Raw genomic sequence first — 15,732 nt, 5'->3', positions numbered from 1 at the left:
CTCTCCTATCTGTCCTGTCTCTCTCTACTGCAGCTATCAAATAAAGCAGAAATGTCAAAAATAATTTAATTTTATTATTATTATTATTATTATTATTATTATTATTATTATTATTATTTTATTTTTATTTTATTTTATCTTTACTTTATTTGTTTAGTTATCGTTATTATATTATCTATACCATATCGGATATAATAACACCATACCTTCTGTTACTTCACCCACACACACACACACACACACACACACACACCCTACCTATATACATACCATTGTAACTGTCATAGTAAATGTAATTGTGCTGTCTGTTGTGTTTTGTACTGTATGTCTACTGTCTGTACTTTATGTCCACTTGGTGTAATTAAAAAAAAAAAAAAAAATTAAAAAAGATATCTGCAGCACAGATGAACAATCCGCATACGTTACGTGTTCAGTGTAGACAAGGCGAGAGCTTCCTCACTTCAATCGAACCGGTGCAAATCTGCATAGTTCTCCTTTAAAATAGACTAAATCCTCAATATACAATGGAATTTCTTTTAGAAATTTATAATGACAGTAATAATAATAATGATGATAATAATAAATGAAATGAGTGATCATGAAATATCACAACCAAAGGGATGCATGGACTGACAACAGACACACACACACACACACACACACTTATGCCTGGGAGAGCTACTTACAGGCACAGGCAGGTTTAACAATCAGTGAGGCTTCAAGGTTTCAAGCATTAATTGTTAACATTAGGATTACCCTCCATTTTAGACGGAAATTACGCAGTTACATTTCAATTTCACATTTTCCCTGCGGTGCTAAATGTCTCAGTGTGACGGTGCGGCGGCGTCGAATGCGTGCACAGGAAACACCGCCACGTGTCGCAGTCCGGGGAACACGTTATCATCCGGAGAGACAAACTGAGCGGCTGACTGACAGATGTGACGACTGAACTGACACACAAACATCAACATATGAACAGACTGTCTGGGTGATCATCAGGTGCTTGGGGAAATTAAAAATAAATGAATAAATAAATAAAGCAACAACAAGCAGATCCTTGACACAGACCAAATCTGACGGGCGGACAAAGGGAAACCACAACATGAATCACAGTTTCACGGGGCTGTAGTAGCGGAGGATAGAAACACACAGACGAGTAAGCAGTCACAAAGACACGTCACAGAACGGGACAGACAAGGAGACAGACCTTGACAGAGACAGGGAGTCGGTTGTCTCTGAAGGCCTGGAAGCTGAAGCTGCGGGGCTGCTGGGTGGCCTTCCTGACTGGCACCAGGTTCCCGGAGCACTCCAGGTGCAGCGGCATGCCCTCCATCACCTGGAAAAAGGCAGGGAGGCAGCAGGAGGCGTTAAAGGTCGCCTTCAGTGACGTGGACATCACAGATACCAAACAGCCACAGCGCCGAGTACGGGGTCAAATCGCTGTCAAAACCTAACAAATGAACAAAACATGTTTTACAAATGTCCTGTGACACTTTTAAGTGGCATTGGCTGTTCTCTGCCCAACCTTTAAATTGACTCATAGCGCCGCCTGCTGTTGTGGAGGGTGAATTACAGAGGACATGTGTGAGAAAATCCACAGTGGACAAATTGTGCCAAAAGTGACATGATATGGTCTTGTCTTTGTAGAAAATATTTTTTGTCTTTGTAGAATTTTTTGTTTTGGAGCATGAAGTATTAGAAATATGTTATGTATTTATATCATAAGCATGTTTTGTATTTGCAAAACAGAGTACATTAGTTTACTGATGTTGTTCTGTATTTGCAAACCACACTACCTTTGTTAGTGAATCACAGGCCATTTGAAAAACATGTTTTGTTTGTTTGTTAGGGTTTGGCAGCGATTTGGCTCCCCAAAATACACTCCATGTGCAGCATCATGCCCCAAATAACGGGGAGGAGTAGGAGGGAAGATATGGACGACAGGGTATCTTGGACCCCAGACAACCATGTGTTTAATGTGCAGTTTCTTTTTATTGCTCTTTTTGTGAAGCACTTGTTTTGTTAATGTTCTGAAAGGCACTGTACAGTCTAAATAAAGTTATTATCATCATTAACAATGTCAATAGCAAATGTCCTTACTTTCACTTCTGACAATATCTGTAGTCATTCAGCTGTTTTCCAAAATAATATTTCACGAGGAATACCCTGCATTGACTTTATGTGAATTGGAATTTTCTGATACACTCACAGATAACTACTTTTGAATAGCCTCAATACAAAAAAGAAAAATCACCTAGAAAAAAGAGATTGGCTTAAAAAAAGATTTGTCTTTTCTTACTAGAAAATTTTCTAAAGTTAAATTTTCTTATCTCATAGGTTATAGTTTCTTTTTTTGCAGTGTACAGATTATACATCTAGATATTAAATTTTCAAGAAAATTAAATTAACCAATAGACACCCCTAGTTCATATAGTCGATAAGTTCAATCACCAGTTGTCCATGTTGAAAAAAAGGCATTTTCTTTAACTTTAACATCTTATTGCTTGGATTTTTCTTAATCAATCAAGCAAGCGAGTAACTCAAATGAACTGTACTTTGCTGTAACAAATTATTTTACCAAGTAAGTGGTAAGCTATTTTTTTGACTTAATCACGATTGCTTCCTGCTGTGAGAAAACTACATTTCAAGGTGTTTTGAACCATTTTGAACCAACTCATTTCCCTCCATCCCACCTTCCCTTTCTTATATTTCTCACTTGCGACCTTTGAGCCCGTACTCACCTCAATGTCCCGACTGCGGGCCACTTCAGTGAAGTTCTCATGGAGCTCCAGGGTTTTGTCCATCTTGTCGTCCGTCATGCAGTAGCATCGCAGGCGTCCCTCACGTGCCTCATTCATCTTGGCAAAAACAACAAACTTGGCCATGTATGGGACTGCCATCAGCTCTCGGTACAGCAAATTGGCAAAGGTCACTGCCTCTGCCGTGCGTGGGCAGTCTGCCAGCCAGAATCTGAATGGATGGACGCACGAATGGATGGACAGGCACACAGACATACAAAAGAGAAGGGTAAAAGAGGCAGATTTTTTTTTTTTTTTTTTTAAATAATGCAGATATGGGGCAGACAGACTTCCACTTCCAAGAGCAGAAAATCGGCCTGATAAATCTGGAGTCCAGCTGATTACTGTGGAGTGTCTAACCTTGCTGAAACATTGGTGGTGAAGTTGGCACAGTTGTTGGCGTACATCAGCTTAGTGGTGCCAGTGATGTCCTCCCACTGGGCTGGTGCTGTTCCACCTGGTACAGAGCAACCACACTGTGTCATTCATGCCCTGATGACCAAGGTAACTGGCCCCTACACCGCCAAAAAAGCTCCATCTCAACAGGTCATTTAGTCTCATGTTCAGAAGTAGAATGTGTTTTTTTCATGAAACAAGTGAAAAAAAAAAAAAGCCAGGGACCAAGGCAGAATAAAGCCGACTAGTATCAAGAAGGTGACACTTGATTCAAGAAATTCTGGAGACAAGTTGTTTGGCAAGTTGATTTTTTTTCCTTGTTTGAAGAAAAACAAGATTTTAACAATGAAGATGAGACTAAATGACTGGTTAAAATGGGCAACGTTGCAGTGCATATTCACACTTGCTCATTTTATGCGACATATTCATCCAACATTACCGAAATTTGGATGAATACATCACAGTCTCTCAGGCATTAAATAGCCCATTTCGAGCTCCTTTGCCTTGTGTTAGTATTTTTATTCATTCGATGTAACAAAAAAGTAACAAAGTATTAAAACGCAACAGATTGAGCAGGCGAGATTATAAAACCCATGAGGTTCATAAGATTAAAACCTCATGGGCCGGTCTTATAATCAGCGGTGCTTGTGAAGTGTTTCGAATGTCTTATACCTTGGAAATTGCCACATCAGGAAAACACCACCAAAGGGGAATTTGGTGAACCTTTTTTTTCCTTTTTTAATCAGCATCACGCCGGACCCTACCAATGACGCTGCAGAGGAGTCGCAAGCTGGTGGTGTCGCCCTCCCCGGCGTCCCGTGGACTCTCCCTCCAGGACGGCGGCAATGGGATACGCAATCCAATCGGGCGGTGGAATTTGCGTCGGCGTGGCTCGACCGTAACGACCGGGCTGAAGGTGGCCTGGTTACCAAGCTGCCGCGTCAGCAGCTCATCAGGGATTGGCTGCGCCTGCGGTGGGAGGAAGGAAGGGATTAATGAGAGGGAGAGTGACCAAAAATGTGAGATAAAAGGAAATGGAGCTGAACAGAGGCTGAATGTATAGATATGTGTAAAGGTAAAGATGCATTTTCACTAATTATGTGATACAACTACAGGTGAGTAAAAAGGATACATGAAGGCAAAAAGTAGGAATAAAGAGAGGCTGGATACAAAACACAGAACAGACGACACACTTACAATACCTTAAACATCAAGCTCACAGCCGTACTCACACATGCAACCAATTCATATTTCACATCTGACCCCACTCAGATCAGTGCATCAGCTCAGTCAGTGTGGCTCACAACTTAAATCAGGGAACTGAGGAGTGATGAATGGCTGGATAAGAGGAAAACATAAACAGAGAAGCATAAGGCAAAGAAAAAAAACTCTGACACATGCAATTCTGTGCTCCTTAAATAACAGAGATCAGTGCCGTGACAGATGACGTAAAAAATGTACATTGAAACATATGTGATTAAAAATAATAATAATAATAATAATGGTAATAATAAACATAATCCGTCATGATATTTCTGCAACGGAAAAACAAGCCAAGCGTAGGTGTTGTGTGAACGGTTAGGGTCGGCGTGTGTTTGCCAAATTCCCATATGTGTGTGTCTGTGGTAGCCTGGATGAGTGACAGTCAGCCACGGTGATGCCAGAAGCGCTTGTTTGGCAGGACAGCACATGTTGTGAAAGCTAATTTAGAAACAGGGCAGCATTGCATGACGGGCTGAGACGCCCTTCTCAGGTGAAACACTTTAATTACTGTATAATATCAAGTATCGTAACACTTTATACTGTATATATTATACTGTATTGGACTTTATACTGTATTAAAGCTTATGTAGGTAACGCTTTCCCTTCATTATTTTGACCCATCACCATTATACACATAGAGGGTCTGATCCACTGCACTGCGAAAAAAAAAATCTGGTCTTCCGGGCCGCTCCTGGAGTTATAATCTCATTTGCTAAAATCCTTTTGCACCCAATCAAACAGCCAATCACGTCAAGAGAGTGTCACAAAATCAGTCCAACCATGTCTTGTGTACCCCAGCCGTGCAAGCTCACCCCTCCCAAAAAAAAATCTGCCTAGCCCAACCTTATCTATAGTAATTTATCTTATTTTGCTTATTTTCCTTTCCTAGGATGGCAAAGGCATGACCTACTTAAATTCATTAAATGCAATCTTTCCCTAATTTTACACATAACCAAATTAATCTTAATCCTAACCTTAACCAATAAGCCAAAACGACCGCTCAGAATGTAAAAAAAAAAATGACTTTGCCATCCTTAGAGAAAAAAAAAAAAAAGTTTACTTTAGCTACAGTTCAGCAGTTCCTACTTCCCCACCGCACTGGCATTTGAAGCGCAAACACAAGCGCACATGTGTGTGGGAGCGACTGGGACGAGGTAGGCCGCTGAATCTGTCGGAGCCGGCTTTGTTCAAATTTTTGCCAAAACCTGCCCACTCTAAAAAGTTACCTACACAAGCTTTTATGAAATGTGAAAAAAATGTTAAAGCATCAAATAATGTGTAACAGTGAGATAAGAATGCGTCATATCTTAAAATATAGATAAAACTTGCAAACATCCAGAATGTGAATATTCAGGCTTGCCGATTACAAATGAGGAGCTGCTGCAGGTTAGCCCTGGCACAGGCCCACATAAAGTCTGAGAGTCAGCTGTTTTATTAATTAAACATCTGTCTCCGGTAATACCCTGTTTTCTAAAATAGCATCAGATTCTCTCGGCTGTAGAGGCAAAATAAGTCCCAAGCAATTATAGAGGGTGTTGATCTGTATAGAATCTATGTGATGTGCATTTTAAATCAGAGAAACGAACCTCAGACAATCAATCTTGTCACATTTTTTTTCTGAGCTGGTAAATACACATTCTCCTCCTTCTACTCAATCCGTTCTCCTTCTCTATTTATTACTTCTTCTTATCTCATCCTTTCTTTACCACCTCCCTCATTTTCAGCCTCCCTCTCCTGCTTTTCTTCTTCATTTCCATCTCAGTCAGTGCCTTCTCCTCTCTTTCTCCTTCCCTGCTGCCCTCTACTATATTAACCTCCTCTTTTTCTACCTGCTCTTTCTTCTTCTCCTCTTTCAATTCCATTTTCATACTCCTCCTCCCCATCCATATCCACATCCTTCTCCTCTGCCTGTGTCCTCTTTATTCTTCCTTCTCCATACCTCCTCCTGCTCCCTCTCCATCCTCTCTGCTGTCCTCCTCACCTGCAGGCCCAGTCTCACTCTCTTGGTGACGGCCGTCTCGGGGAAGATGGCCTCGACGTGGGGAACCAGCTTACTGGTCAGCCGGCCTCCCTCCGGGCCGATGAGGTCGCTCTCCTGCTGGACGCGGGACACCACGGCGAAGTAGAGGGGGAAGTCGGTGGAGATGATCCGACGGATTCGCTTCTTCTCCAGCTCCTCTTGGCTCTCCAGGTCTACAGAGAGGGAGGACAGGTGTGAGGAGGAGGAGAGAGGCGTTGATGAGGCTGTTAGGGACAGAAAGCAGAGCGGACGACTTCCGTTTCAGCTCCCGTGTCAATGGAGGCGCTCGATCAGGCGGAAGTGAGGCTTTTTTTCCCACCTCGAGTCTATTTTTTCCACAATTCACGGCAGAAACCATATAAAAACACAACAAAGCACCATAAAACTCACCACATTCAACATTATATCACACTGAACTTATATCTTTACTGCTTTCATAATCAAATTAACATGAGCAGTTTACTTGGTTAAAAATGAAAACAAATAATGTCAGTACCTGTAATGAATCGTAAAGTTTTTACACACATTTCAGCTTTTAATAAATGTTGTTTAAAGTAGAGACTATAGCATTAAAACAGCCCAACCATTAACATTCTCCTGCTTGTGTGTTTTCTGGCTTTAGTCATTGTTGTTAGACTTCTAATCTGGACTAGTCCTACCAGCACATGTCAGCTATATAGGTCACCTCTTTCTAATTATGTGTGTGTTTTTGTGTGTCTAGGTGAGAGTGAGTGTGCTTGTGGATTGCTGCTGAGACAGCTTTCCAATAAAAGTATCCTCTTCCCACTCCCCCTCGTTCTCCAACTCCACAGTCATACATCAAAATCCAGACCCGCTGATCTGCAGCGGTGGGAGGCCTCGCGGAGCTCTGCCTGAGTTGCAGTGGCATCCATTACCGTCACACTGACCTTCATCCATGCCATTCAGAATTGTTTCCAGCACTTCGTCGCCATAGCGATTGCGATGCTCCTTCCAGACTGACCCATTTTCACTGCGGAGGACGACGAGCTCTCGGTCCCCACGGCCCAATGCAGCAAAGTGGGGAATTTCCACTATCACCGGTCTGTGGACGTGACAGATGCTTGAATGAAAATATTTGTTTTGAATTCAGAATTTACTCCACACAGAGAGGAGGACTCACTTTGAAGTAAGGAAATTTAAAATAAAAAAATTAACAAAAAACAATGAACAGCAATAAACAAGAAATATTTTTCAGCCTTGGGTGGAAAATGATCCTCTACTCTATTCTGTTCTGTTCTATTCTATTTCATATGTTGCTGTCATTCATTGAGATTATCTTTTCATTTTCTAACTCAGATGTACATCTATTACAGTCCACTAGGTGGCACAGTGATCATTAGTTTAACTGATTAGCCTTTTATTAACTGACTTCACCTTTTATTCTTTTAGTCTTTGTTGAAAGGCATTTTTTCATGTGCAGAAAAAGTGATATGACTTTGGGGCTGAGCAATACTGTTAATGTCAGAGTGTAAAATGTCTAGAATAAATTCATAAATGAGTTGCACACAAAAAAAACTGATAAAGGGCTCAGTGAAAGACACTCATTTGGAGGATAGAAAATTATGTATTAAAGAAATGCACATGCAGCCACCTCATAGGCTTTCATTTTTGGCATTTTGGACAAATTCAGATTCCTTGATTGCCAACAAAAAAATTATCAAATTTTGTAGGGACTGATATGCACGTGCATGTGAAGAAACACACAAAGAGCCAAAATGAGTCAAATCCACGGCTTTTCTTTGTGAATTTTCTAAATGAATAAGCAAAAGTAAAGAGCAGACTAACCCCAAGAACTGCATACTGGAGGGTCCCAGGGAGATGATGCGGCTCGCCAGCCCCTCCCCCTCCACTAGAGGAGGAGGTGTGGTCAGTTTCTGAGGTTTGACCAGACGGCAGGTGATGCGTGTCGGTGCGGCACAGGTACGAGGAGGGATGATCACACGCAGGCCGTGGTGTCGGCTGCCTCGCATGGAGCCGCCTCGAGCGTCCACCATGAAACTCACCAGGAAGCTGAGAAGGATGTAAATATGATTAACACCTGCAACGATCACTTAAAAATTATTCCTGTTTATGTTACAGTAATCAAGAAATGCATTTAGCAAGAACTAACACAGATCCGGTCTTAAAATTTCACCATAAATACTCAGATGTTACTCTTTTCTTTGGGGTTTATTCGGCAACTTTTTGACCAAATGTGGTCGTCATCAGTTTTATGACTTGTGCAAAATAAGTCACATAAGACAAAGCAATTCATCCATGTGTGGGCGTCTTTTTTCTTTTATTCATGGCTTCAATACTGGTGAAGAAAACAAGCTTTTAATGAGACACCTGCACCCTACACACCCTGATGAAGGCAACCTGTCAGCTGAAACATCGAAACAAGCAATGACGATGGAGGATGAAGGATAATTCTGCTCTGGATCTGCAAACAGCTGTACTGCTTAAAGGAAACTTCAACCCAAATAAATTACAGTGGCTAAAACCCCTGCTACACAAATCATCAACGTGTTCAAACCACTTTTTAGCCTATTTTCACTGATTTTATCTTTTATTCGATACACAATTTCTTTTTATCTGTATTTTTAACTGATTGATTTAACCTGCTTATTCCATTGAGAATTCACTGCCATATACACTACTCACAAAAAGTTAGGGATATTCGGCTTTCGGGTGAAATTTCAGGATGAACCTAAAATGCATTATAACCTTTACAGGTGAACTTAATGTGACCTTCTGTAAACTTTTGAATGCACATGTCCAACTGTTCAATGTTTCAGTACTTTTTGCACAAGTTGCTGTTCTCTAACAAGGAGTTTAACGGCAAAATTCACATCAGGTGTTTGATGCTCCAGCTCATCGAGGTCGTATCATTAGGGAACGGCTGCTGGAGACTGGGGTACCTCAGATGGAGTGGCCTGCACTTTCTCAGACCTGAATCCCATAGAAAACCTATGGGATCAGCTGAGTCGCCGTGTAGAGGCTCGGAGCTCTGTACCCCAGAACCTCAATGTCCTGAGGGCCGCCCTTCAAGAAGAGTGGGATGCCATGCCTCAGCAGACAATAAGTCGACTTGTGAACAGCATGAGACGTCGCTGTCAAGCTGTAATTGATGCTCGAGGGCACATGACAAGTTATTGAGACATTGACATTTTTTGTTGTGGTATATCCACCACTGTTGTTGGCTTTTGTTTCAAGAAATTGTTTGAGATGAGGAAATCACCAGTGCATGCTTCTACTTAAATGCCCTACTTTCATGATAAAATATCACTGTAGCGTGAATTTTTTACATTTTCCGTAAATTTCACCCGAAAGCCAAATATCCCTAACTTTTTGTGAGTAGTGTATATGATAAAGACCTGGCTAAGAAAGCAGCATCACAACGACATGATAAACCAAATCTGCAGCCCAAACAATGCAACAATGCATATGAATAAAAGAACATTTAAAAAAATGAACAATTAAATGAAATAAGTGTTTCTTGGCTGACCCAGTGTGGATAGGGCTGGCCACAGGGCTGACATTGTCCGACGTCTCTGTGGCCGGACTGCTGGGGATGAGGGAGTCTTCATCATATTCCTTTGGCAGAGGGACCGGGGTGTGCTGGGGTCAGAGAGGGAGAAAATATCGATCTGTCGTTGGTCGTTTATTCTGATGCTTTCAGGTCAATAAAACATGCTGAGGTTGAAACACCGAGATGCAGAGGGGGAGGCGAGATTGAGACCGAGAGAAGACGGGAAGGAGAGGAGGAAAAGAGAGTGAGGGGGAACCAAAAAAAGAAAGGAGGCGGAGGAGTGGATGAGAAAGGGGAGGACAACGTGAGAGAGAATGACAAGGCTGAGTGACAGAAAAAGACAGAGAAAAGGAGAGAGAGAGAGAGAGGAGGTGATAAAAAAAAAAAATGAGCAAGACTCAGGCAGTAAAACGGAAAAAGAGCCGGTGATGTAGATGAAATTGACCTTTAATACAAAAATAGAGGAAAATCTAAATAAGACAGAGCAATTTAAATATCAGCAGATTTATTACTATCTAAAAGATGTTCCCATTAACCTGTGTATTTAACAGGACAGAGAAACCAAAGCTTATAAAATCCAATGTATTGTCAGAGAACATGAGCAGCTAAGCCTACCTGATCCAGCAGAACGGTCTCAGGGGAAACACAAGGGATCCTGGGAATTGCAGGAGAGTAAGGCCTATGGGAGAGGAAGGGACAATAACGTAAAACACGAGGAATGACGACAAAGCTTCAGGAAAACAAAGATCAGTGATCCATGTTGCATGCACACTCACATTCCCACACACACACACACACACACACACACACAGCCATGACTTACGTGGTACCCAAGCCACTCTCAAAGTCTCTGAGGGTCTTTTTAGGGGAGAGGAAGTCATCGTCCTGGTCTTTGAGGTCATCAAGCTTCAAGTAGCGCGCCCCGTCCATCCCGAGCAACTCGTCTCCTGTTGGCAGCACAGACCAGTCAGAAAGACGGAGAAAAAGAGCGCAGGAAAAAAAAAGGAGGTTTGATAAAGAAAAGGTTGCAATGAGCTCAGACAGAATTAAGGGAGAAATGGAGGAGACCAGGGGAAAGAGAGCAAAATAGTATCGGGTTCAAAATAATCTTGCATTCAATCTCGAAATGTTATTTTTTCTTAGCTTCTTTCTTCTTTTCCAATGTATCTGGACTTGGTTTCAAAAATTTTCTTGACATAAGTGACAACTCCAATCTTTCCACTTGCATTAAACGTGAGCTCATTCAAGAAAATTCCTGAAACAAGTTGAACCAGATATGGCAAAAAAAAAAAAACAGGGTTTACAAATTAAATGACACATTTAAAATGGACATTTATTGCAGTGTGTTAAGGAATGCTGGAACAGAGGCAGTTATTTTTTGATCATTACACCACCATCCTTCTCGTCCCTTCATGATCCCACAGAAAAGAAAGACACTCCAAAAACAAAAACGGCCACAAAGCAGTCTCAAATATTTTGGTCCAAGCAATGGAGTCAAACTGACAACAACCAGAGCCAATGGAGACCAATGGAGTGAAAGAAGAGGAGACGGTGAATATTAACACGGCTTAAGACACTGCATGGACGGTAAACTGCAAGGCACCTGGTAACAGCTTTTTTTTTTTTTTTTTAGTGAGCATGCCCATTGAAGATGAAATCACATGTGGGGATGGTTGTTTTCTGCGTGGGAGAAAATATCAATTATCAAGGCAGGACTGTTATTGTAACAATCATCATACTGACGACAGCAAGACAGAAAGCTGTTCACAGACATACAACGATACAGAAAATGAAAGCAGGTGAAATTTCCGGGTATCAAATATGGAAGAAAACGAATTAAATCGATAAATTAAACAATCACAACAGGAACAAAAGTGAAGGCTGTCTGTGAAAACGTGTTTAAATTGATTTGGACTGGCAGGTTTTTTTAGACGCTGCGGTTTCATTGTGACATTATTTACAGCGGGAAAAAAAAAGGAGCAAGTGGCAAGTGTTTGAGCTGCTCGCCGGGTTGTGTCTCAGCTGGGGAACAGCGTGTGTTTAATTGGCTTATTGATCAATGGAGTCGCTTGCAGGGAGGAGTTCTCATTTTCCAAATTGGAGGAGGAACAGCGACACTGCACTGAAAGGGAGCTGTTTGTCTTTTTTTTTTTTTTTTTTAAATGCTGGAACACTGTAGTTCAGTAAAGAGTCCACGGACAGATGTACGCTGAACGCTGGTAAAAAAAAGGAAAATGTCATGACAAACATGCCGATGAAAAACAGACACTGTTTCCAAATAAATCTTTGAGGAGGTGGGAGAGAAAAGAGAGCATAAAGTGAGAGAAGGCTAAAAGACTGAGAATACACTCAAGAAATGAAAATAAAAGGAGACGACGGGGGCCTGAGTTGACAGCGGAGTCAAAGGAACGGATTAGAGAGACGATTAGAGATGCACAGAGAAAATGAGAGAGTGCATTTGCAATGAAGGCACAAGTTCACTAGCCACCGGACCGGACAAAGCAGAGATACAGACACAATCCTACCTAACGTTAGCTGGGCAACCCCTACAAAACAAATGAAAAAAGGGCGTTATAAAGAGTCATACACAAATTTAAATTCATGGTAGCACTTCGATATGTCAATTTACCTCCCAAACAGTTTTCTTCTACCATAATACCAAGAGTCAGAGCTGAAAATGAACTGCCAATCTGAGCAAGTGATTGTATTTTATGATGCGAGCCAAGTCCGCCAGCGTACCTTCATCTTCTGAAACATCCAAAATCTCATCCACTGTCTCTGGGAAACTCATCCGATGCTTCTCTGTGGTGATCTGTGCCGAGAGCAGAGATTTACGGAGAGGCAGAGCGAGGACAGAGGACAGAGGAAGAGAAAATGGAAACATCACTTATTTTAAATTATTTTCATACGTGAGAGCTGAACTTTTTTTCTGCAAGGATGCTTGAGCAAGACTGATTGAAAACGTGAGTAATGGCTGCGTGTCAAGGCCGTGTGCGTGGTTTGCGGCCGCGCGAGCCGTGCATCATGCGCCGCTCACCACGGAGACGGACTCCTCGGTGACCAGTTTCAGCACGTCAATGACGGAGATGTAGCCCAGTCGCTTCGCAATACCCAGGGGAGACGTCCCATTCTGCAGACAATCACACAACATGTGTCAATAAGTAATTACATGAGCACTTTTCTGAAACAAAATGTACACAGTGCTTCACAAATGAGCAAGGATAAAACAGGGAAAACTATCAAAACAATGTAAAAAAGTAACAACAAAAAAATAAAATGTAAGGTATACAGTGTATGTATATGAGCATAAAAATGTGAAACTAAGATTTCATTCTGTTAACACGACCAAGACGTCATTACTCAAGACTTCAAATTTGAGAAAAACATAAAGGTCATAAAGATCACTATGTTGTAATATTTTGGAAAAGACATTTCAATTTAAATTTCAGTGTTATTTCACGATGAGATGCACTTTCACAAAATCTATCATTATGTCAGTAGTAGACATCAGTTTGGTGGATATGGGCAACAAGTTACAGGGTAACACTTTACAATAAGAGTACAACAATTAATGTTAGTTAATGCTGTAATAAACATTAAGTAACAGTTAACTAACCGTTAACTAATGTGTCTAAGAATCATTTACTAATGCTGTTCATGCTAAGGTATTAATTCATATGTTATTTAAGGGTTATTGTAGATATTATTAACAATAGTAAATGCCATAATAATCATTAACTAACAGTTGATTAACCATTACGGCATTAACTAACGTAACTAATATTAATTGTTGTGCTGTTATTGTAAAGTGTTACCAGTTACAGTAATCAGATTACCTTTTTGCAGTAATGAGGAGCCTAACTTGTTATTTTTTTTTCTCCGCCGACAGAGTTGGATGGGTGTTATTTATGTACCCATTCTGCCTGTCTCTCTATTTGTTTGTTTGTTTTTTTTGTTCAAAGGAAATGTCAAAAAATTATGAATGGCTTTGCATGAAACTTATTGGAAACATTGATCACTGGGCGGAGGAAGAACTGATTAGCTTGTCACACTGACTGGCCAAAGTGGGGCAATCCGTGTGGCTTCATAATGGATTCGCACAACATCATGAAACTTTGTGGAGAGGCTGGTCATGTGGCACGGAGGCACATGATCGCTTTTCACACTGACTGGCAAAAGTGGGGCATGGCAGTGGGCGTCATTAACTTTTGATGAACATGTGGCGGTGGCGTATCTTGACAGTTGCATGGTGTTGGCGGAGGAATGTCCTCTACTGAGTGCTTCTTTCTAATTTACATTTAGCAATCTGTAAATTAAAAACATAATTTTGTTACCTTTTTTTTTTTTAAATCACAAAGTTATAAAGAAAATGACGTCTTGGCATTGAACTGGAGGGTTGTTGACTTGTCGGTTTAGCTTGGTGATGTTGCTGTGGATGTTGTCAGTAAGTGAGTTGGCTGGCAAAATGAAGAACATGTAACATATAAGCTGGAAATGTTGTGTCAGTGTCAGCCATGCTGCATGTTGCTGCTGTGCCTGAGGGAACAAGAAACAGGATCCAAATGCAACTTGTGCATTTGGTCATCTCCGTTTCAACAGATGTAAATGGTAGTTTGCATGTCTGTGATGATTTTTGAGTTGACGGTGCACTCAGTACGGCTTTCTTTCTCTACAGCAGCGATGACATCACCAAAATGCATATGTATACAGCCCTCTTTACTGCAGGCAACACTAGTTTCTCTAAAGGTAACTTCTGGATTAAAAATGAAAGAAATGAGTGAACAGGAAAGTTGGATTAGAGGAATTAGAGAGTTTTTTTTGTTGTTGTTGAAATTGTCAACATTTTCACCTGTAAAACTGAGAGCAGCTTTAACCCCAACTTGAATGTCACTGGAGATCTGATGCCTAATGCTAACATGATGCACATACAGAAACCAAAATCAAAAGGAAGAAGGGATGAGACAGAAGTGATAAAATACCGTGTGGTGGGGATAAAAAAAAAAAAACTGGATGAAGAAAACTGAAAACATCTTTAAGAGCATTTCAATCATCATATAGCACATATTATAATTGGGTTTGTTTGTCAGTGGGTTGCTTGCTACAAGGTTCACATATCGCTTTGTGACCGCGAGGAGGGGTTAGGAGAGAGCCTGGAGATGGAAGGAAGGATAAAAGAGGAACAGATATTCATTAACGTATCTCACCGAGGTAATTTCATTGGGCTGAGCTCCGTGTTTCAACAGCAGGGTGACAATATCAGTATGGCCCTGCTGAGCTGCCTGGTGGAGGGGGGTGTAGCCCACCTGGAGAGAACAAGACAGAGGGAAGCAGACAGACAGGCGCAGGGTCCAGAGTGACGGAGTTAGGGTTAGAATTCAATTAACAGGATAAAAAACTGCTAGATTTTAGGCACAATGGTATAAAATGATGCACAAGACATGCAGATATTTTCTGTGTGATGTAATGTCACAGCCATACAGCTTCAGTAAGAATATTTCACTCAGTGGAATCAGGATGTAGCTTCAATGAGGTGTTGCAACCAGCAGACACAAAGTGTTTATGTGACACTGCTGTAAAGTATGGGGAAAAAAAAACAAAGAAACTTTCTGCACTAAGCATTTTCTGACCACTAGAGGGTGCTGAGAGCTCAAACTTTGGGGATGGAAATGGGGGCTACATCTTTACTGTCACAAGACTCTTCTCCAAGGATTACTTTGTCTCTG

General features: G+C 41.2%; 1 protein-coding gene across 1 annotated transcript in view; it reads right to left on the bottom strand.

Annotated features, from left to right (window-relative positions):
- The window catches only part of ank1b (ankyrin 1, erythrocytic b), a 109,308-nt gene that overhangs the window by 22,695 nt on the left and 70,881 nt on the right, over positions 1-15,732 (bottom strand). The window contains exons 21-34 of the mRNA XM_030065578.1: positions 15,214-15,312; positions 13,047-13,139; positions 12,749-12,821; positions 12,535-12,555; positions 10,833-10,956; positions 10,625-10,688; positions 9,986-10,098; positions 8,284-8,508; positions 7,386-7,540; positions 6,439-6,650; positions 3,959-4,163; positions 3,159-3,255; positions 2,742-2,970; positions 1,208-1,336 (exon numbers count right to left, since the gene is read on the bottom strand). Coding sequence (XP_029921438.1) covers positions 1,208-1,336; positions 2,742-2,970; positions 3,159-3,255; positions 3,959-4,163; positions 6,439-6,650; positions 7,386-7,540; positions 8,284-8,508; positions 9,986-10,098; positions 10,625-10,688; positions 10,833-10,956; positions 12,535-12,555; positions 12,749-12,821; positions 13,047-13,139; positions 15,214-15,312 — 1,839 coding nt within the window. The remainder of the gene's footprint in view (positions 1-1,207; positions 1,337-2,741; positions 2,971-3,158; positions 3,256-3,958; positions 4,164-6,438; positions 6,651-7,385; positions 7,541-8,283; positions 8,509-9,985; positions 10,099-10,624; positions 10,689-10,832; positions 10,957-12,534; positions 12,556-12,748; positions 12,822-13,046; positions 13,140-15,213; positions 15,313-15,732) is intronic.

This window comes from Myripristis murdjan, chromosome 12 (assembly GCF_902150065.1).
Source record: "Myripristis murdjan chromosome 12, fMyrMur1.1, whole genome shotgun sequence".
In the NCBI taxonomy this organism is placed as follows: Eukaryota; Metazoa; Chordata; class Actinopteri; order Holocentriformes; family Holocentridae; genus Myripristis; species Myripristis murdjan.
The sequence above is the reverse complement of the archived record's forward strand: the minus strand, read 5'-3'. Positions and strand labels throughout refer to the sequence as shown.